At 54.9% G+C, this 22,880-nt stretch overlaps 1 protein-coding gene across 2 annotated transcripts; it reads right to left on the bottom strand.

Annotated features, from left to right (window-relative positions):
- Positions 1-299: 299 nt before the first annotated feature.
- SLX4 (SLX4 structure-specific endonuclease subunit) lies at positions 300-21,546 on the bottom strand. Of its 2 annotated transcripts, none has more exons than XM_047087417.1 (15): positions 21,157-21,546; positions 19,007-19,710; positions 17,368-17,592; positions 15,032-15,221; positions 13,935-14,147; positions 11,776-11,984; positions 11,365-11,681; positions 10,581-10,821; positions 10,035-10,123; positions 8,993-9,139; positions 8,021-8,190; positions 4,892-7,086; positions 2,648-2,747; positions 1,780-2,100; positions 300-1,325 (listed from the first exon to the last, which is right to left on the bottom strand). In XM_047087417.1, the coding sequence occupies exons 2-15, from the start codon at positions 19,347-19,349 to the stop codon at positions 857-859; spliced, it is 5,229 nt and encodes a 1,742-aa protein (XP_046943373.1). In that variant the 5' UTR covers positions 19,350-19,710; positions 21,157-21,546; the 3' UTR covers positions 300-856. The 2 variants fall into 2 exon arrangements, with proteins under 2 accessions (XP_046943373.1, XP_046943372.1); XM_047087416.1 differs by lacking the exon at positions 21,157-21,546 and adding an exon at positions 19,827-20,325.
- Positions 21,547-22,880: the final 1,334 nt, after the last annotated feature.

Genomic DNA, 22,880 nt, shown 5'->3' with positions numbered 1-22,880 from the left:
GCATCTGTAACAACCCCCCCCCCCCACCCCGGGGTGACACTGCTGGGCCCCAGGCCTCACTTTGAGCATCGAGGGCTGGAGCTCATTGCTTGGTAGGGGCTTAGTGTGGGTCTACGGACTCACAGTCATGGATGAACGAATGCACACGCCTCTTACCTAAGAACCAAAGAGCAATGAGCCAGCAGGCCTGGGTCACCCCTCGCAATGAAGGACCGTCACAGAGACCTGCAGACGTGGGTGTGGGGGCAGCTGCCAGCCAGCTTCCCTCATCCTAGAGTGTAGTATCTGGAAACTTTTTATACAGCGTTTTTGTTTTTATTGCACATCATATAAAATGGACTGCACCGTATTTAAAACAGACGAGGCATTCACACGGATGTAGAGACCCAGACCTTTCCTCTTTTCTGGCCCTCGCCCATACTCCACACCGCTCCTGAGGCTGGAGATAGCTTCCCCCACATACCCGGCAAAGCCGGGCCCGCCCGCACTGCCCAGTTTGGAGACTGCTGGTGACTATGACAGGTATCTAGGCGGGATGGGTGGGCCAGCAGAGCACCTAACATGTGGCAGTGACAGGCTTGTGGGCACCTGGTCTGCTGGTGGAGGCTGGGGTTATGGCCAAGTGTCGAGAAGGAAGGCAGGGCAAGGGCAAGCTGGCCCTGGATGTCCACCTCAGGACGAGGACACCCTGTACCCGAAAGACCTCGTCCTGGCTAGCTGGCGGCCGCCCACGGCGGGGTCACAGGGAGACAAAGGGAGACAAACCATGGGCACTGACAAGAGGAAGGGGCTGGGGCCCTGAGGACCGTGGAAACGGAGTTGGGGAAAGCCGACCACCTCAGTGCCATCGTCACTTTCACGGGGGGCTGATGTGGTCCCCAGGCCCCGAAACGCCCGTGGAGGCCTGGCTCGCCGAGGGGGGCTGCAGACGCTCACAGGCTGCGGACGGCCGCGGGTGGGGAGGGGCGGACCGGCCCGCGGCCCTGCCCCGCTTCTTCTTGCCCACGGGCTGCCGCCTCTTCCTCTGGAGCTTCTCCTTCCGGGCCGCGGAGGTGGTGAAGGTGATACAGTGGGCATCCAGGAAATCCAGCAGCTTCCCCAGGGCCATGCGGATGCCATGCTGCTTCAGCTCGGCCTGCAGCTCGGCCAACTCAAAGGGCTGATAGAGCAGGACCTTGCGGTAGAGGGCCGGCCGGGAGCGGATGTAGCGCCTCACTGCCTCCTCCGTGGCTGCCGCCTGGGCGGCCGTCTGTGATGCACTTATCTCCTCTTGACCCTCTTCATCCCCTGCAGACTCCAAGGCCACTCCAAACTCACAGGAAGAACTGCAAAGAACCAGACAAAAAACACTTTGTGACCCTCCTCTCCAGCACCCCGAGACCAGGAGTCTCTTTGAGGGAAAGAGCGTTTCTGTGTCCCCTGCAGAGCCCAACACGTGGCACGGATGACCTCCCAGGGTGGCAGGAAGCTCCAGGCCGCTGCAATCCTGCCATTCTTGCTGCGGCGGGGGCAGGATCCTACCCTCGGCCAGAATCCACTGCCGGCAGCAACAGGTGCTACCGGGAAGGCCAGCCCCGCCCCCTCACGAGAGTATCCTGAGGGCAAGGATACGGGAGCCCCAGAGGTCTGCTCAGGAGGCTCACGGGGGACTGCCCGTAACCCCAGCTGGGTTTCCTACAGTTCAAATGCAGAAGGCAGCTGGGCTTGCTTCCGCCAACTCACGGACCCACTGGCTGGAGGACTTATGAAGCCACTCGCCCTGTCCTTCGGTCCCGTTACCTTTGTGAGTTAAAGGAGCCGTCACTGCTGTCCACGGAGGAGGCCACTGATTCCTGGGAGGCTGGGAGCTGGGCGTCACCATCAGGGCCTGGAGGCTCCTCCCTGCTCATTGGAGGGAGGCTTCCACCAGGAAGATTCTCTTGATGGGAGGAGCCCTTGGACGTCTTGCTGGCTTGGGTCTGGCTGTGAGGCGCCTCCAGGAGCACCCGTGAGGACTGGCTCTCATTCTCGGAGTCCGACTCCAGAGTCTGGTGAGTGTACTGGAATATCTCCTTCAGTTTCAGGACCATCTGGCGTTTGGGTAGAGGGCGGACGCCAAACCTGAATGGGGAAACAGGTGAACTTCAGCAAAGAGCAAACAGTTATCAACAAATCAAATTAATGGCTTTGTGTAACTGAAATCTTAAATGCCTGACTTTTGTGAGCATTCAGAGAGGTCTACTCTGCAGGCCAACTGAGCTTACATTGAAGAATATTCCAGAAGGGCCATTCCCAGGTTCTGAGCGATGGTGGTAGTGAGAACACCTTCTGTGCCCAAGGTGAGGAGCAGCATTGATTGGGATGTGATAGTTTTGATGTTCTTTTAAAAAATCAGATCTCCTTATTCAGACTGTTAAGGCAAGTGTCCCATTTCCATCCACATGGCTCATGGAGACCTGTCACCCGATGGATCACCTGACGGAGTCTCCTCTCTTAGCTTCTCCGGGAACAGTGTGCGGAGAGCCAGACGTCACACACTCTCCCACCCCCAGCGGCTCCTGCTACCAGAGCCCCACAGCAGGACCTTCATCTCCGGCCTCACTAAAGCCTGGACGCTCACAGGAGGGAGTGGACCACTCAGGAGCAAGTTTTCAAGAACAACACCAACCTATCCAGTTCTTTCTTCAGTACCGGGGTCTCCATGATGGAATACCTTGGCATTGGGGTTATGGGCACTTTCGGGGGCAAGTTCTTCCAATGAGCACCTTCTAGGTAGAACAAAAGAAACACGTATCAGCACAAGGGACCTGGATTTACCTCTTTGGAGCTCAGTAGGATCACCAAGAGAAATCCTGCCTTCGAAGGAAGCCTAGCCACCGTTGTGCATGAGAGCAGTACGTTCACCCCTTCATCGTTTGAGTCTAGAATTGTGTCTTTTCGGAAAGCATCGCACGGCACGTGATGAGGGCCACAGCCCTTGTGCGATGCCGATGCTGCGGGAACAGGGAGGAAGGCAGATTCATGGCTGCCAGGGGCTGGGGTGAAGGGGCAGCGGGAGTGGCTGCTGACGGAATGATGAAAATGTTCTGGGATTTGTGGTGATGCTTGCGGAACACTGTTAATGTACTAAAACCACCGAGGGGTATGGTTTCGTTTTTGTTTCGTAGCTACTGTCTATCACCGTGCGCTGTTAGACCACTGACTGTTCCTGTGCTGTTTTATTCCCAGGACTTACTCATTCGTCCTGGGAATAAGGCCTGCACCTCCCACTCTCCCTCCCGTTTTACCCAGCCCCTCACAGTTGCAGAACATTGTTAATGTCCTAAAAACCACTGGATTATACATCTTAAAGGGTAAACTTTATGGTGTGTAAATAACAGCTCAGTAAAGCTGTTATTTTAGAAAAGAAGTCAGTATTTTAAAGACAAACGGGACAACTTAGGAATATATTTGGTTCTTATCCTTTTTATGAGCTTGGAGTCCTTTGAGACTCCAATGAAAACAGGCTGTCTCCTGAAAAAAAGCACAAAAGTCTTTGTATAATTTGAGAAAGCCTGTCACCTCGTGGAAGCCCGCCTCAAATTCAGACTGAGGTCCCCCCCGGTCTGATGTCTCCTGCAGTGGTTCTCACGGCACCACCTGGGAACTGGCTGGTTAGAGATGCAAATTCTTGGCCGAGCCCCAGACCTGTGGGGTGGGAGGCCTGGCCGTGTATGCGTTAAGACGTTCTCCAGGCAATTCTCAAGTCCATTCAATGCTGGGAGTGCTGGTCAACAAGGCCCAGATGGTCTCGGGTTTTAGGAGGAAATGAAACACCGGTCGCACGCAGACGCTCTGTCCGCAGGCTGCTTCCGTGCTACCAGCCAGTGCTTGGTGCAACCCTGCCCTTCCCGGCTCCCCCAGGATCCGCCCGGCAGGGGACAGGGTGGGGGCAACACCTCAGGGACTGGCACGGGGGACTCTGACTGAAATGAGCTGGGAAACGGCATCCCCCCACGGGGCTGGGGGCTGGTCGATGAGGAAGGACCTCCCCCACTTGCCCACCTCTTGTTTTTTTCAGTGAGATGCAAATTCACGTGTAATTTTAAAGTGAACGATCCAGAGGCACTTTGGACATTCCCAGTGCGGTGCCACCCCCACCTCTATCTAGCTCCAAAGCATCTTCGTCACCCCGAAAAGGCAATTCCGTACCCAGCACGCTGCCCATTCTCTCTGCGCCCCCCTCCCGGCAACTGCTCGTCTGTTCCTGTCTTAACAGGGGTGTCTCCTCTGGACGTGTCACGGAAATGGAATTACATAGAGCATGTGGTCTCCCGTGACTCCGGTCTCTCACCGAGCATCGTGTGTTCAAGGTTCATCCATGACGTACCAGGTCAGTACTTCTGTCCTTTCTGTGGCTGATAATACCCCACTGCGTGGATGGGACCGCATTGCCTTTACCCCTGCACGTCAGCTAAGGGACGCCTGGGTTATTTCCCCGCTTTGGCTGCCGTGAACACTTGGGTACGAGGATCTGTTTCGGTCCTGACTGCACTTCCACTGAGCGTGCTCACAGGAGTGGAGCTGCGGGCTCGGCGCGGCAGCTCTGTCTCACCTCGGGAGGAACCACGCTTGGCCGATTCTGAGGTGCACCTGAGGTGTTCGTGTCGGCCTTCAGAAGTGCTGGCTCAGTAGTCCCGAGCAGGGTCCAAAGACAGCAATTTTCACCCGAGCCCAGGGGAGCCTTAGGACCCAGGCAAGGATACGAACTGGCTAAGGGGTACTCTGGAAGCAAGCCTGCTGTCCCTGAGCCGGAAGGCGGAAGGGAGGGCTCAGACGGCCCTGCGCTGTCTTCACCGTCCCCTCCAGCCCCTTAGTGTAAAACAGTGTAAGAGACAACTACCCCCACCCCCCAGCCCGCCCCGCTACTCACTTGGCGTCTCTAACCCTTCTGATTTCTGAGCTTCATCAGCACTCGGCGTCTGGGCCGCAGGAAGGAGCTCTGGAGACGTCTGTTCTTTTTCATCCCAGTGGTCCCACAGAGCGGAGTTCAGAAAGCTCTGCCTGCTGCTCCCAGGCGAGCCGGCCCGAGGGGACTTCTCTGGAGCCTTTCTTTGGCCGGCAAGGCTTCCTCGGTTGGGGGTGGTGCCCGAGAGGGCCGGGGAGTGGCCGTAACCGCTGGGACTACTGGTGCTCAGGGGCCCGGTCAGCTCAAGATTCAAGCGGTCGATCGGAATCGGAGAGAGGGGCTCCATGTGCCAGTGGCAGTCGTCAACAGGGATCGGAGGGTCGTTGTCCGGCAGGGGGCTGCTGTTGGCCACCTCCCGCTCGTCTTCGCTGTCCTCCACCTCCACCACCTCACTCGCGGTGGCCTGATTCAGCAGGCTGGGCCCGAGGGGCGAGCGCTTCCGGAGCTGCCCCGTGGAATCGGCGAGGCCCCCTGAGATGGGACAGGCCGCCAGAAGAGCAAAGTGCTGGAGGCGCCCGGGGTGGGGACTGCATGGGCCCCTGCTGTCGGGGCTTCCTGCGATGATGGGGCCCAAGTGCGGTGGCGACATCTGGGGCCTGGCTATCGAACACGTATTTGCAGCTTCGGGTCTATCCCTGTTTTCTAGGGAGGCCCAGGGTTTGAACTGGACCATGTGATCCACTAAAGCCCTGGACCTGAGGCCTGTTATTTGGGTCTGGGATGAAGAGTCACGGCTTCTGCTAGCCAGGGGGGTGGCGGGCACCAGCCATGAGGCGTCTGTGGTGCTGTCCTCCTCAGGGCCGCTCTCGGGGTCACAGAACAGCTGAGGGGTCCCTCTGCCCTCCCCTGAGCCCTGGCTCCCTGGCGGCCTCTCCTCCCCACACAGCAGTTCCGCCTCTCTTCGTGGTGGGCTTTGGAAAGAATCCTGATCTGCATCAACGTCGATGACGGAAAACAGCTCAGAAGACTTGGTGCTAACTTCTAGCACTTTCCTTTCTTCCAGGGGACCATCAAGAACTGACTTTGTTTTGGTTTGTTCCAGCTCCAGCTCTTCATCTGAGTCCAGTAAAAGGATAATCTCATCTTCTCTGTTCTTGCTGGATGGAGTATTCTGAGATCGGGAGCTCAAATGACCAGGTTTTGATTGGGTGAGGTCAATGGATGGAGATTTTTCTGGGGACACCAGAGCCCCTTTATTTCTGCATTCCAACAAGGAACCACGTTCTTTGCCTTTCTGAAGGCCTGGATCTTTAAGTAGCTTGCAGAGGCTCCTGCCCCTCCTCTGCTTGGATGGTGAGTCCTGGGAGGCCGCCCTAGAAGCTCCGCTGGGCGACTGGCCGGTGTGATGAGGGCGAGGGCAAGGGCGTGGCCGGCCAGGACTCCTGCCTTGAAGGAGCTTCGACAGGCACGGGCGCAACGGGGGTGCCTGCCGGTGGGCAGGGGTACAAGGACTCTCCGCCCCCTTTCTCGTGGCCGTGCCATTGTCTTCCTGGAGTTCACTTGTTGTCTGCGACGGTTCAGGGCATCTTCTGGGAGTCGATGAAAAGGGCTGTTCAGCGGCAGCAGCAGCCGAGCACCAAAACGCACCTTCCTTTCTCCCTGTCCGGCCGCCCCGAGAAGGGCGAGAGGAGCCGGGACGCCCCAGTGCTTCCTCTGGGGACCCTGCTGTCTCTACATCTGCACCATGGCCCTTGAGTCGCAGGGGCGTGGACGGTCCCACGCTCTTCCATTTGACTGGGGCCTCATCTCTTCTCTGGTCACACAGTTCCATCTCTTCTCCATTTTCCGGCTGTTCGTGAACCTGAACACTTAATGAGATTTGTGCAGAGAAGGGACCATCCTCCCCGAACCGGTCCGTTTCTTCCTTGACCTCTGGAGTGCTCTCCCCCCGGAGCAGCTTGCGCTGAGTGGCTGCAAATTCATAAATCTCTTCCATTTCTGCCTCATCCACTTTTTCTCTGTCTTCTTCACAGCCCTCGGATTTCAGTGAAGCCTCTGCTTCTTCCTCTTCCTTTATCCACACGGACCTCAAGAGTTCTTGGAAGTTCTCCGCCCGGCTTTCACAGTCCTCGTCTTCCTTCTCCTTCCGTGGCCTGTCCTCTGAACCCATCACATCAGGCTCTTGTTCGCACAGAAGAACAAGCTCGCTAACGCCGAACCTGCAACAGGAAACGCCACGCATCACTACCCCACAGAGGCAGCAGCCGGTGCCCCGGCACAGGTGAGGGTCATGGGGAGGACAGCCGTTGACTCAGTCCTGGCCTCTTCCCTGCTCTATTCCAGACGGCGCCCATGCTCACACCCAGCAGCCCCCGCCCCACACACACCACTCAGCTCTAGAAGGAACTCAGGGACTTTAAGGAAGGGATCTTGGACTCCGCTGCGCAAACAGGAAGGTGCATCGGGCCGAGCTGGAGGACAGCAGCTGGTGGTGCGGCCCGGCTGGAGCTGCCCTGAGAGGAACCCGGAGCTCTGGACCGATGCAAACCAAGGACAGCGAACCCGTCACAGGTCAGCCGGGGCGATGGGGGCACCACCTGCCGTGTCCCTGAACACTCTGTGGTCTGACTGGCACGCTCAGAACCCCAGGGGCAGGCTGGTCCTCTCCCAAGGACGCACCCAAGGGCTGACACGGCCTCGGATGGACACGGTTCCCCTCGTTTTGTGGAGCTGCACGCTGCCCCTCCCGGCTGCTGCGTGGACTAGGTGCGAGCCCGCGGGAGTTAAACTACGCATCCTAGCTGCTTCTGTTTTCTGGGACCTGGGAAAGGACGGCCGCCGCTAGGCTTTCGTGGTGGAACGGCCAAGGAGTGCCAGGGCTTTGGGGCAGCTGAGGACCGCCCCCATCACACCCAGGGAGCTCCAAGCCACGTGACTCGGCAGAGGCCGTCCTCCACCAGCGCTGGGCTCTCTCGCGAGCGCCCGCTCTGGCCAGACTTCCAGTCAGTACATCCCAGGTGAGGTCACCACTGAGCATAGACCTGGGGTTAACACAGAGAGGGCGCAGCCCTGGCCCTCCTGCGAGCCGTCAACCTGCTACTCCTTGGCAGTTAGCGTCAGACGCTGTGAGGTAAACGGGAAGAACGATCGGACCTGCGGGCCAGAGCGCTCAGGCCGGGCACCAGCCGGGGAGGCACACCGGGGTCTGCGGTGTAGAGATAGTGCAGGAGCGCACGGGCAGCCTCGGCGCTCACGCCACCCAGCAGCGCGCGCTGGCTCTTCACGTCGCCGTCCTCCACGGCGAAGAAGCCTTCGCTGTTCACCTGAAAACGAAGGAGAATACAGGAGGTTTACCGACCTCACGAGCCTGACTCGGGGGCCACACAGAGGGGGCCCCTCCTCCACACAGCCTTTCCCCGGCGCCAGCGTCAGCCAGTGTCGCGCCAGTCTGCCCCGCGGGCTCTGTGGTCAGGCCATAGGACGTCGCCGTTGATAATAGCAGACCATGATGGGTGTTTAAGCACCCGGTCGTTTCCCTCTCGACAGACACATCAGAGGCACTAGAACCTTCTGGGAGAGGCCGACAGTAGCTTCCTGGATCCTGCGACACAACGTTCAAGTTAAATGCGTGTCGGTGCGGGTCAGTGCAGAAACGTTTGTCAGCAGCTCAACCTTCAAGAGGTCGAGGATGACTTTATAATTACAGACACAGAGGAAAAGGGAAAAATTCTGGGGAAAAGTGGATTTTTATTCAGTGAATCAAGAAATCTGATGTTTCCCAATCCTCAGTTCATTTCCTCATACTGCTTCCTAACCTCAAAAAGGTCTTCTCCGTGAAGTATAACTGAGAGGATGGAGAGACGGGTGAGAGCGTGGGCAGGGAGGGGGGGTGCGGAGGGGAGTGAAGGGGGTGGGAAGACAGAGGGAGAGCCTGGACAGAGTGGAAGGGAGCATAAGAGAGCACCCAGAATGGGAGGGGTGGGGGAGAGGAGGGGGGAGGGGGCGGGGGGGGGAGGCGGAGGGGGGGTGGGAAGAGGGGAGGGGGAGGAGTGGAGAAGGAGAGAAAGGAAGGAGGGGAGGGGCAGGAGAGGAAGAGGGAGAAGGGGGGAGAGGGGACATACTCACATACTGCATGAGAAGGGGGCAGCGGGCATAAAGCACGAACTTGTGGGCGTAAAGCACCTCCCCGCTGTCTGTCTGAAGCTGGATGTCGCTCAGCTGTGGGTTATTGACCATGGCTCTGAAGTCAGCCAGCAGCAAACTGAGGGTGAGCTGGAAGGAGGGAGAGCAGACCGGGCTAACAGCAAGTTCCCCAACTTTAGGGGTGCCTTGAGCTCCTGTCCACAAGGCTCGCATGCCGGGTTCCACCTGTTATTACCCTGAGGCTCTCAACAATATGGGACAGCACGCTAGCTTCTTGCTCAGGTTCTCCATTACCCGGAATCCCCTGGCCCACAATGTGGGGGACAAGCAAGTGGAGGCATGACGGCTGCAAGAGAGCTGCAGATGAGGCATTAGCCGTGGCCGAGCAGGGTGAGCAGGGTGCACGTTGGGCTAAGTGCTTCATAAACACCGTGTGCGGCCCGATGTGACAGGCAAGGATCCTGAGCCCTCACCATTCAGGTACCGGGCTGACGGGAGCTCCGAGTCCCTTCTCCGACCCCGTGCCACGGTCATCAGGTAGACCGTGGTGTGAAGGGTTTGGCTGATACCGATATACTAACAGGATGACATCCTCTCTAAGGAAAACCCAACTTCCAACCCAGCGTCACCAACAGGGAACGTGAACCATTATCCGGAGGCCAGCCTGGGACCTGATGTCAGAGGGGCACAGTAGATGCTGAACACATGAATGAAAGTTCAGGGAACGAAGCCCCTCACAGAGCAGCGGTGATCCCTGTGGGCTCTCAGGACAGAGCAGGCTCCCGGGGCTTGGCTACCGTGGTACCCTAGAGTGCAGTGGCGATAGGGACAGAAGCCTCATGGCAGAACCCTAGAGGGGACAGGAGACTCCTGTGGTCTCTTGCCTGGCTTAGCTCAAAGGCCAGTGAGGGTCCAGTGCACTTGTGGAAGGGTCTGGAGACAGTGAGCTGACTCAGTGGCCAGGACCACAGGGTCGGGAGCAGGGCCAGGCTGCCCGGCCCTCAGGGAGAAGCCCGGTCCTTACCGAAGTTTGGCCGCCCCTCTCCAGCTGCTCTTCCTGGGGTGGCGGGATAAACCCAGTCAGTGGAAGGCCAGTGGGTGACAAATCCATCCCTGAGAGAATTCACAGGTTAAAAGAACATCACATCTGGCAACGTCAGTCTCCAGGCATCACCTGTCAGCCGGCTGACCCCAGAGGCACCCTGGAGGTACTTGTCACCTGAGGGCTTCTTCACTGAAGTGAACCACCTACTGATAGGTTTTACCCCCTCACCCAGAGGTACAGGGTGGTGAAATAGACACAAGTAGCCTGCAGGTCTCTTGCTCTGGGAAAAGGGCTGTGTTCTGGGTTAAAGTTTAAGGTAATTGTGACAGACTCACCAACACGACATTCATCTGAGAAAAAAGGAAAGCACTTACAGAGACCGCATTCTCCCCATCTTCTGGGGACAAGCCAGAGACCCCCAGGTCTGAGCGGCTATCACCACGTCACAAGGACTAGCCAGTGACGCTGCAGCCACGGCCGGGGCGGGGGGCGGGTCTGGCCCAGGTGTCCCATCCGGTGTCTCACCTGCAACCCCTCCCGGGCTGGCTGGTCCCCCACTGCAGGGCCATGGGCTGGCATTCATCCCCTCTCCCGCCAGGTCCACAAGGTCCTGCAGGGCCTGGTGCTCCCTCTGGCTGGCGGAGGGGCCTGGGCTCCTGGGGCCGTGGCCTGCAGGGTGGGCACTGGGGACAGCAGGTGGCGTCTGCACTCCCAGCTCTGGCTGGTCAGGCAGCCCTGGGAGGAGCACGGGCTCCTGTGTAAGAGCCTGAAAGAAGTCAGAAAGCCGAGTGACCAAATGGCTACTGCAGAAGCCGCCACGCAGAGGATCCCTGAGAGTGCCAGCCACAGCCCAGAGCAACCCTGTGAAGCTTTTGTCCCTCACCATCTATCACCGGACTTCTCTGTCACAGTGAAGGCCATGCCTGCTGCATCTATGTCTGCGGAAGGTTCCTGAAGGCCCTGTCCTCCTAACGTCATCTAAATGGCCTCAAGCTTAGTGACTCTAGGCACACCTGCATCAGGCTGGTTCCTGGGCCCCACCATATGTGGGTTATACCAGCCCTCCCGGGGGTGGGGTCCTGGACTGCATTTCAGTCACACTCTCCAGGGACAGGATACATGTGGGAAACTGGCCAGTTCTTCCCAGGAGAGCCATCAGTTCCTACACACAGAAACATGCTACAGTCAGCGCCCCTCAACTTCCTACCCTTCCTTCCTTTTCAGACTTTCTGTTGATGACCAGTGCTGCATTCCTGGAGCTGCTGGCCTCTCCCCAGAGCCCCCCGTATGCCCAGAGGGGAGGGCGCACCTTTGCGGGCCGCTGGGGCACCATGGGAGGGACCAGGCTTGCTGTGTAGAAGGCTTCCAGGGCCCAGGCTCCAGTCAGGGCGCTGCCTTCCCACAGAAAGTTCTGCTTCCCTCCAGGTGGCCGCAGACACCGCCCGGCCTTTCCCAGCTCTTCCTTTAGAATCCTGCTCGTGGGAAGCGGCGGCGTGCTGGACAGCTCCACCTCCTCGGCAAAGAGCTGGGCCACCCGATCCGCCGTCAGCCTCCCCGTGGTCTCCGGGTCCTGGACTAACAACGGGGGAGGGGAAAGAGGCGCCTTCCTCTTGCGGCTCTTCTTTTCTGGAGGTAAACAGAAGCAAAGGGTCACAAGGCCCAGCCGCAGTCACCTTCGGCCAGCAGCGTGGAGAGCCTCCCCCCGCAGGGATGCGCCTACCTGCTCCCAGTCTTATCCTCTCAGAAAAGGCATTTCCCAGTCTGAGCGCCGCTGGCACAGCCTCCTGCTCCATCTCAGACCGGGACAAGGCCATGGCCACCAGCAAGTCCTCGGACGGCGCCTCAGGCTTGGTGACCCTCCGCTTCCTCTGCAGCTCCTTCTGGTTGGTGGCTCCCCTCCGCTTCAGACCTCTAGTGTGATGGCTGAAGCTTAAAAGACAGCCAAACAGGTTAGTGACGCCGGAAGTGTGAGCGCTTCCTCTTCTGAGGCGGTCCCCGCTGGACCAGAGAGGCCTGGACCCCTTCTACTCTCTGGTCAGGAGAGAAAAGGGATAAATGTGAACTCATCAGACAGAGGCGTCAATTGCTCTGGGCATTCGCTGTACTCATCCTGTTGCCTTGTGTAAGCTCAAATGATTCTGGGCCACGTTCGCTGCGGCCCGGAGAGCAGAGGCTCTGGGACCTTCCATGTGATGCTACGCAGCTGAGTTCTTGGCAGACGTACAAAGCTGTAAATGGTACCTGCACATGCTCCGTGTGGCCAGACCCTGCCAATGGAGCCCACATTCGACGGCTGTGAGTCAGCTTCCTGGATTCCACCAACTTCTGCCCAACCATACCTCAGATGCCCCTCAGGCAGTCCCTTGGCCACACTGGCCACGAAAGGATCCCTTCCCCTCCTGCAGGGGCCCGTGGGCGGAGCCTCTGTCCAAGGTCCGAAGGAAAGGACTCCCAGCTTAGACCACCAACATGGTCAGCCAGCTTGGAGGAGATTTACTTAAAGGACTTTCTGGCTGGAGAACGCAGACTGCCTGGTGAATCCCAACAGGCCGAGTGAGAAATAGGAGGGCAACGGTGAGAGAGAGACCGGGAGCGCAAACCCAGCTGTGGGGCTGCTCTGGAAGGTACCTCTGGTCTTTCCAGAGAAGCTCATGCTCTCCCCTGGGCCAGGGATGGCTCAAGAATCTCAGATATCACTTCGGAAGATCTACACAAGCCCTAATTTGGTTCAACTTCCTGGGAACCCCACATGATAACCATAGCCCCCCAGAGAGAAAGGGGCCATCCCAGTATCCACTACCCAGAGTTCCACACACACCAGGCTTCGCCTTAGGGCAGGTGAGTCTCAAAGCCTCAGTGAGGGTGTCCATCGGCTGTCGTTTTCTACTTTAACAACCTTCTAGAAGGACCCACACACATCTTGTGTCTCTTCTTGGAAGTATTTAAAAAGCAGATATATTTCATCTGAGTAAGTAGTTGTCATCCAGTCCTACTGAAAGACAACAATGGCTTAGATAATATCTATGCTAGGTCCTTAAAGCTTCCAATTCTGAGATGCTGCTGTTGATGTGCTACAATACAGACAGGCTCACCAGCTAAGAACTGACTTTTGCCCACCCCAGTCCCACCACTGGCCCAGCTCAGATGCCCATAACCTGTGTGCAAGACACCGGCCAGGACAAACAGAGCCACGCCCTTGGCCTTCCCTTTGCTCTTGACAGCTGTCAAAGGAAAGAAGTCCCAAACCTGCAAAAGTCCAGGGCCGGCACTAGACTGTTCCCTGTAATGCCGGCGTCCACCGTGGCAGGGGCAAGGTGCAGGGGAGCTGAGCTGCCCGCGTACCTGTGGTTTGCACACCAAGGACTTGTTTCTAGCTACGTGCAGGCCTCTTATTGTGACACTTATGCATTTAATTCATGCACATTAACAAAAAGGCCTGTGCTTCTGTCTTGACAACTCTTTGAACGATGCTGAGTCCTTTAACGTTAATGGTGTGAGAATCGGACCGCGTGGAGGTGGAAGCTGTGCCACAGCACACGGGACACAGACACGGGACAGCGGGCTACCGAATTCCTCACTGCCTCAGAGGGCACCAACCACAGGATGCCGAGAATGGAAAAAGCTCAGAAAGGCCCTCCAGGAAACCAGTCCAGCCAGTCCTTTGCGTAGACACACCCGTGTGGACCATCTCAAAGCCTTCGAGGATACAGAATCTGTCTCCTCTCCATGCTAGTGGGCACTGTGCCTGATTTCCTTCTCAAATGTTTCGTTTCCAGAATCTAGGGAGGGGTCTAGGGTTCCGTTGTTCTCTAACACTACAAAAGGCTTTAAAAAGAAAAAAAGCGTTTCTGTGGTGTTCCTCCTTTTCATGTGACTCACCTTGATGCCAGTGTGCCACAGGCCCCCTCCGGCGGAACCGTCTGCAGCCGCACGGCCTGGAGCAGGAGCTGGGGGCCCACGTCCATGTTCACCGCGCACTGTTTCAGGTGACTGATTCTGCTCTTCAGGGTGAGAAACGGCCTCCCACAAATCGGGCATTCGGGGATCCGTGGTGTGGTGGGTGCCAGTGCCTTTTCAGCCTCATCCAAGCACCTGGAGGAAGACGGTGAACACAGAACGCTCTCCCTGATAACGTGGATTGTAGCAGACCTGCGTCCACGTCAGCACGGACATGCTGCGGGCCACAGCCAGCTCCCCCACGCGGCCTTTGCTCAGCCTCCGAACCCCTACATTTAGGGATCTGTTAGCAAAGCCGGCTGAAGAAAGCAAGGACAGGTTACACGGAGGCAATCCCGCTCCTAAGTATATACCCCAAAGAACTGAAAGCAAACATTCAAGCTAATACCCGAAACACACGCTCACAGCAGCTCTATTCGCAATATTCAAAAGGTAGAAACACATTCACCCGCCAGCGGAAGAATGGATGAGACATGGTCTATGCAAACAATGGGGCATTCTTCAACCGTAAAAAGGAACAGAATTCTGATCTGTGCTACAACCTGAATGAACCACAAAAACAGTATGTTGAGTGAAGGAAGCCAGACACAAAAGGCCCCATCTTGTGTGATTCCACTTACGTCCGGAACAGACAAATCCACAGAGACAGAAAGTGCATGAGCGGCTGCCAGGGGCTTGGGGTGGGCGTTGGTGGGGGTGGGGAGGGAGAGTGAGTGCTAATGGGTACAGGGTTTCTTTTTGGAGGAGTAAAAATCCTCTAAAATTGACTGTGGTAACGGTTGTACAACTCTGGACATAATAAATAAAAGCCACTGAACAGTTCGGTTTAAAAGGATCAACTGTATATATGGGAAAGGCATCTCAATAAAGCTATGTAAAAAAACAGCAAGGACAGGTTGATGCCAACACTGAGGTGCTATGGTCACGGTCAGGTGTCTCCGGATTCCCACCACAGATTCCGCTGGACCTGTCACACCCACGGGAGAGGTGACCACAGAGAGGCGACAGGCCATTCCTACCGGTTCACATGCTGCTCCCTCCGTGTCATGTTCATGGCTGAGAGGTTCTTTTGACAGATCTGGCAGAAGAACAACCCTGTCTCCTCCAGGTTCTCATCAGGTAACGATGCTTGTTCCTGCCCAAACTCCTGCTGCAGGGCCAAGGCCACCGCCGCGTCACTCTCTGTGGCAGGGAGCCAGGGCCCCGACCCTGTGAAGAGGCACAAAGACCCATGAGGACGAGCTCACCTGCATACCCCTGCACCGCCTGCCAGGCCTCACGGAGCACCCACAGTGGATGGAGTGTGGAGAAAGCAGACCCGGCCCTGCCCTGTCCGGTGAGTGTGGATGTAAGCAGGGCCCCTGGAACAGGAACTCCCCCAAGTGTGCAGAAGAACCCTGGGAAGCCTGTTAAAGCGCAGGTCTGCATCCCACAGGTCTAGGGGAGGCCTGAGATTCCGCATTTCTGACGGGTCAGGGCCACCGTCTGAGCACCAGCGTCCTGGAGAACGCGCCTTCCGTTTTCCCCATTTCTGCGAAAGTCCGCCTCGGGCGTTCCAGGCTTGCAAGGCTCCTATTCCAATAAATCTAGGTTTTCTCTTCAAAGTGCAGCCTTTCCTACTGCTAGGACCTTTTGTTTCCCATCCTAGAAAAAACAGGTCAAAGTGAAATAAATGCCTTTCTGTCTTCAAAGGTGAGTCTCCTTCTCAGCATCAGACCAAAGGACGGACTGACTGGTTCTGGTCTGGAGATGGCGCCCTCAGTGGCTGGGCCACGGCTGCGGCCCTCTGTCACATCTGAATTTGTTGGAGCAGACCGTTGGCACTCACAGGGAGGTGCTCGGAGAACTTCACAAATCCTCAGTCCTTGAATATTCCTACAGTCTATCCCTCTTTCCACTAAAGCCAGAAACACATCACCCTTCATTTTGGTGCCCTATTTTTTTTTTTTTTTAAACAAAGAAATGGTTTCTGTCTCCTGAATACTGAGCATGACTGGCTTTGCTGTGAAGATCGATGGAAACACCGAGTCCCATGGAGGGCGGGTGCCGAGCTCGTGTTCTAGCTGAGCAACTCCTGTGCACCCTGTTGGTGCTGTGGGGACTAATGACGAAGCAGCTGCCACATTGCTGCCTGCGTGGACCTCAGAGGTAGCCTGAGAATCCTTAGTGCTCCCAAGGGGAAATCTGCACGTCAGTACCAAGAGACTCCATATTTATTAGCTGTAGGACCATCTATGCAGTCTCTTCCTATTTTTTTTTCCCTCGTGTGTGTCTTTTCACCAGGGAGGAGGGCTCCTGTTGTTTCCAGGATAAAGAATGGGACTGCCTCCTGGGGCACACCACCTGTAACGTTGTTGCCAAGCTATTTTAACCCTGAGCCACTCAGACCTCTAGTCTACTCACGTGTGATGCAACACAGGGCTTACAGGAAGTGGTTAAATGACACCGTGAGCAAATAAGTCTAGAAAAGTGGGAAATTTTCAAACACAGTTGTCCTACACTAATGAAAAAATCGTGAAAAAGACAAGGGGGCTATTCTAGAGTCTAGACTTTAAGACACTACTAAACTGTCGCAGATGCAGTTTGTGGACATCTAGTTCTGACGGATCCTTATTCAGAAAAAAAAGAAACCAGCTATAAAACTGTCCCTGGGACAAGTGGGGACATTTTAATATGAAGCGGACACCAGGCAGAATTATGGAATTAGGTGTGGCAGCAACACTTTGATCACGTAGGAGATCGAGGGGTGAAACATCATGATGTCTGGAACTTCCTTTCTAATGGTATAGAAGAAACATGTACACTTAGAGACATACAAATAGATGGCAAGATGTTCATTGTTAAATACAGGTTGAGGATATGGAGGTTCATTGTAATATATATTTACTTTTGTGCGTGGGAAAAATTTTGTAATAAAAAGCCAAAATAGGGACATCTGGGTGGCTTAGTCAGTAGAGCATCTGACTCTTGATTTTGGCTCAGGTCATGATCCCAGGGTCATGGGATCGAGCCCAGCATCAAGCTCTGTGCTGAGCATATAGCCTGTTTAAGATTCTCTCTCCCTCTCTCTCTGACCCTCTCCCCACTCACACTCTCTGTCTCTAAAAAATAACAAATAAAAATAAATAAAAAGAGGGAGAGGTATCTTGTCAAAGAAAGTAGGTGAGAAATGACCCAAGGGACCCTTCATTCTCTGGCTAGCAACAATGAATGGCCAAGGTACAATCCCGGGCAGAGAGCCCGCCCCCACCAGAAACTCCTGGAATGTCAGCTCCTTTCTGCCCTGCCCTTCCCCCGCCCCCCACCCCGAGTTAAAACTTATCCCTGAGGGGAAGATGTGAAACTCCCATCATACCGTCCCCTGCCGTCATCTCCTCTCGAGGGCCCTTCGGGAGGTTTTCTTCAACTGCAGACTCCAGGGAGCACCGTTCGGAAGCATGCTGCAGGCGCTCAGGATCTGCTCTCTTGAACTGCTGCATTCGCTGCAGGACGAGCTCGGCTGCCCGGGGTTTGGAGGGACTGGGCCCCATCGCAGTCAGATGGGAAGGAGGGGGCTGGGAGTCGCTGTCCCGAGCGTCCTCTGGCAAGGAGGAAAACATTCACAGGCATGTGTTCTAGCTGGAGAAACAAAGCCTTCCACCAGATCCAGGTTAGACCCAAGTCTCAAGGGGCCCTCTACCAACTGGTTGAGTTTAACCCTCAAGTGTGAATAGGAGTGATTATTGGTGTCCTCCCCGTTGGGGGGAATATAAATAGACCTGTCACAAATATCTTTGGTGGGAGGGGGAACAGGGAGTGACTGCTAATGAGCACAGGGTTTATTTCTGGGCTGATGGAAATGTTCAAAAACTGCGGAGTTGTAATGACTACACAGCTCTGTGAGTACGCTAAAAGCACTGGACTGTATGCTTGAAGAGTGTGCATTTTATAGAATGTGAATTCTCTCTCTAAAGCTGTTATTAAAGAAATATTAAAGACAAACATTTTGATCCTCCTAGGTCATAAGTTCGGTAACCTGGCGTCCACAGATGGCCTCTGGTGGGGATCCACGAAGCCCTGCAGTTTTATGCCAGTTTCACAGGTGTGCACGGGGGTGCGGTTTTCTGGGGGAGTCATGCGTGGCTTTCGCTAGACTCCCAAAGGGTGCATGAGGGACCAACGACGTTTCGGTAACATCACTGATGCCTTACAACGGTCTCTGCCAGCTAAGTGTTTACCACCACTCCATTGAGAGATCATGCTGACCACACTAGGTAAAAAATATCACTTAAGATCAGGAAGTAAAGGTGAGAAATATTTAGACACAGAACCCAGGAGCCCAAATATCTTATGCAAGGCTGGTTCTCAGCTCTGCTTGAAGAAGGCATGCTACATACACAATATGGTTCAGTACACCAAGGGCAGCAGGGTAAGAAACCTGCTTCAAACAGACAAAGGAAAAGAAAAGAACAAAGGTGCTGGAGGAGAAAGGAAGGACCTGAAGATTCTCTTGGGGTTTAAACCCATCTGGCAGCTTCCTACTGCCTTCTGAGCAGCCTAAACGAACTGGCTGGCCCCATTGCAACTTACCCACTCTGGAATAAATTCAAGAAAATGAGAAGCAGCATTATTTTCATGTTCATGTAACTTGTGTCAACTACATAATGTAAAGATTAATAGGAAACTCTGAAAGAGCAGAGGGCCACAAATATAATCATGTAGAAAGTTCATGAAGGGGTTATATTTGACCACTGTTTAAAACAGGAGTCAGCAAACTATGGTCCTCAGGCTGGCTGCCTGTTTTCGTTAATGACGTTTGCTGGAACACAGCCCATTCATTTGCTTACACACTGCCTAGGGAGTTGAGAAGTTGCAACAGAGACCATGGCTGCAGAGCCAAAGTAATTTACTACCCGGCCCTTTGCAGGAAGTTTTCTGACTCCTGGTGTAAAACAGTAGAGTCATCTCTGGTTTCCTCTCTGGAAACGTACTGCCCGTGGCTCTGGCCCAGTTACCTGTCTGGGTGTTCTGCACATTCTCCTGGAGCACAGCAGAGGCAGGCGCACCTCCCCCTCCATTCTCAGGGGGAGCTGGTTTGCTCTCCTGCCACTTGGGTGCCCCTTGCCTTTTAGTCCTCGGGGCCTGGCTGCCAGACCGAGTTTTCTTCTCCCTGGGGCCTTGAAGGGTTTTGCTCTTGGTAGCAGTTGGTTTGGTCCTTCTCGGTTTACTTGTCTCAGTGCTGTTTGAGGCCTTTTGTGTCTTCCTTTCCCCCGACACTTCCTTGGTGCCATTCTTTTTCACCCTTTGGAGAAAGGTGGCGCAGAGCTCCTTAAAATCATCGTCCGACTCATCCATCATCTGACCAACTTTAAGGCTCTCAAGTATTGTTCAGAGATTTGAGGTCTATTTGGGGACCCAAGAACAAGCCTAGCAGGGCCTCCTTCAGACTTGTAGCTCCATCACGGCTGCTCTCTACTTCTCACTAGGACAGCTGGAGAGTTTGCACAATTGAGCAAAAAGTCGTGCTTTCCCCCGCATAAGAATTTAAATGCCTTTCTTCACACAGAGTCTGCGTTAAGCAGCACATTTAAAGTTCACATCTGAGAGCTTTTGCTGTCCAACAGATGCCTCCAAGGTAGGATACATATGAACTTCATGCTCAGGCAATTCTCCAAGATCTCCATAGTGATAAAGCACATTGGTTCATTCAATGTCACATCTGTGGAAAACCAAAAGCATCTAAATGTAATTAGACAGACATTGCATTTTATGCCCTTCCTTCCAGGAAGGTAAAGAGGATGGAGAGTATGGACAAAGTCCTCAGAGTAACAGTACCTGTGTCAAATACTCAAGTACAGCCTGGTGAACACAAACTCATGGTCTTACAGGATATCACAGCACAACACAGGGGGAGGGATCTAGAAACCCATCAAAGAAAGACCATGAGCATCTTGAAAGAGTGTTGTTTTTACTGAAATCTGGGGAATGAATGAATCCCATGAAGGGCAGTTACCGCAGAAACAAGATGATCGTCAAATGCAGAAAAACTATCCCTCAGGCCCTGTCAACAGACAACTGAATGTGCAGGGGAGGGTCAAGAGGAATGAAGAAAATGTGAGCTTCAACACTCAGGAAGAAACAAAAGACAAGAGTACAGGAGGCTCATTCATCACTGACATGAGCAATGTTTCCAAATCAAAAGAAGGCCACTTTTTTTCCACCCTCTCTCACCCAAGCAAGAGCTCCCCAAACTTAACTCGAACGGCGACCACTGCAAAGGCTGAGCCTTATGGGTGTGATTATTTACACTGGCACAGTTTAGTGGGATTCAGAAGTCAAAACCGAATGACCCAGTAACAAAGTTTATTTCAAATACCATATTGCAACCTCCACTGTCCGAGTAATCCAATTAATCACCTATTTTTCTGGAGGTGAGCAGACATGGACACCTGTAACCTACTTTGCATGGCTGGCCCATTCTCATCTTCTGTGTCACCTTTTTAAAGAAGCTTCCCCTCATCCTTTATCCAAGCGGACCCTCTCCACTGCCATCATTTTCTGTCACCACACACTGTTTTCACAATCGCATTTATCACAATTACCACCGTTTGTAACAGGTAACATTTATTGAATGCTTACTGTATGCCAGGCACAGGTCTAACTGCTTTACGAGTCTAGCTCGTGTCATCCTTACAACAATCCTGTTGGGTAGACTGTATTGTCATCCCTTTACAGCAAGAGTCAGGCACAAGAATAAGGAACTGGCTTAAGTTCACACAGCCTTTGAAGTGGCAGGGCTGGGATCAAATCCACGCAGCGTGGTTCCAGGGCATCAACTCCTACATTTTCATTCATTTACTCAGTATCTGTCCCCTACTCAGCTCAAATTTCAAGAGGGCACAGCCTCATCTATTTTATTTCGTATTCGCTTGGCCTGGTGAAGTACCTGAATTGTAAAAAAAAAAAAAAAGCTCGACAATTATTTGCTGAATTAAGTGCAAAGAGTTTGGTATCATGGGAGCGAAGAGAACGTGGTGGGAGAGAAGGCTGCAGGGAGAAGCCCCTGAGCTGAGCTTGCCGGACGCGGGGAGCTAGAGCAAATCCCACCCTCCACACCCCGCTGAGTCTCCACATTGCCTTGGATACTAGCCCTAAGACGGCCCACCTCCTATACGTGCTCACTCAGTACTTGCTGAAGGAAGCGGCAAGTTTCCAGAGGGTCGGGACTTGGGTCTACTCCGCTTTGTACCCGCCGCTGCAGGAATGAATGGGCACTGCGGGGCGGACCCTCCCGCTGCTCCGACCCGGTGACACCAGGGAAGCGGGCGGGGGACCCGGCCTGGGGAAGGGCTGTCAAGGGCTCGGGCTGCTGTTAAGCCAGACGGCGAATTCCGATCGTCGGACTGACGCCCGGGCCGCGACCCCGGGGTATCCGATCAGCCCACCCGTCCTCCCTTCAGGCTGCCCCAGGCCCTCCAACCAAGTGCGGCTCCTGCCTCTACACCGCGGGCGAGAAAGACTCTTCTCTCCCACCGAGAACGGCAAGGGCCCAAGGTGGCTGGACCTTCTCTCCCAACTGCAGACTCCCGGCCCTAGAGCCCGACTCCTCCTACCTCCGGCGCCGCCGAGGCACCTTCTCAACGGAGACTCTCGCGCCTACGCATGCGCCAAACGGCGCCCCCGGCGGAGGACTGCGTCTGCGCAGGCGCGGAAAGGCCCGGGACGCTCTCTTCCCGTCGTCCTCCGCGGCCCGGGCGCGCAGCTGCGATAGTTTCCGGACGCCGCGAGGCGGGGTGCTGCTGAGGGTGGCTCTCGAGGCTCGCGTGGTCGCTTGCGTGCGTGGCACCTCGCAAAGGTTCTTAAGTGTTGAGGAAGAGTCAGGGTGAGTTTAGGGCACTACCACGGTTGACACAGGAAATGTCTTCGGATTCAGCGTCGCAGGGCGCGCCGGCCCGCTGGGGCGGGAGAGCCCCCTGCCCGAAGTAGCGAGCGGGCTGAGGCCGGGAGGTGGTGGCCGCGTGAGGGAGCGCCGCTCACCCCTCTGGCCTGGTTGGTACCAGAGATCGGGGGCCGGAAGATGTGCAGCCTGAGGGCTTCCCGCGTGCTGAAGTTGGAGGAGCGTATGTTTCGTGGTAGTGCTTGGAGCTCCAACCCGGCCTGGGTCCTCGGGAGACGTCCTCATGTACGTGAGGAAGGATGTGGAGAGGCAAGACTGGAGGCAGTGAGACCAATTAGGAGAATGTTGTAATGTAGATGAGAAATGAGGGCGCCCGCATTGGGAGTTGGAGTGGAAAGAATGGAGAAATACTCAGAAGTTTGACTCGTTAAGATTTGTAGGTTTCTAGCCTGAGCGTCTGAGTGGAATGTGGTTCCGTTTACTGAGGTTATGAACACGGGGGAAGGAGTAGCTTTGAAGGGAAGAGAATATTTAGTTGGGGTTTAGAGATATAACGTACATACCATAAAAATCACCCTTTTACTTACTTTTTTGAAAGTTTATTTATTTGAGAGAGCGCGAGCGAGGGGGGAGGGGCAGACAGAGGAGAGAGAATCCCAAGCAGGCTGCGCTCTGTCTGGGGAGCCCCACACCGGGCTGTATCTCAGAAACCGTGAGATTATGACCTGAGCTAAAATCAAGAGTCAGACGCTTAACTGAGCCATCCGGTTGTCCCCAAAATTCACCCTTTTAAATTGTACAATTCAGTGGTTTTTCACATACTCACAAGGTTGTGCCAATCACCGCTAATTCCAGAACGTTTTTTTAACCCCAGATAGAAATCTCTCTACCGATTAGCGGTTAGTCCCCATTCTCTCTTTCCCCAGCCCCACCAATCAGCCCCTTGACCCCGGGAAACCATTGTTGGTGTGGATTTGCCTATTCTTTTCATT

The sequence above is a fragment of the Lynx rufus genome, unplaced genomic scaffold, assembly GCF_022079265.1.
Source record: "Lynx rufus isolate CCGP_SWC_20201006 ecotype Redwood Valley unplaced genomic scaffold, mLynRuf1.p SCAF_23, whole genome shotgun sequence".
Classification (NCBI taxonomy): Eukaryota; Metazoa; Chordata; class Mammalia; order Carnivora; family Felidae; genus Lynx; species Lynx rufus.
Note: the sequence above shows the minus strand (reverse complement) of the source record. Positions and strands in the feature narration are given on the sequence as shown.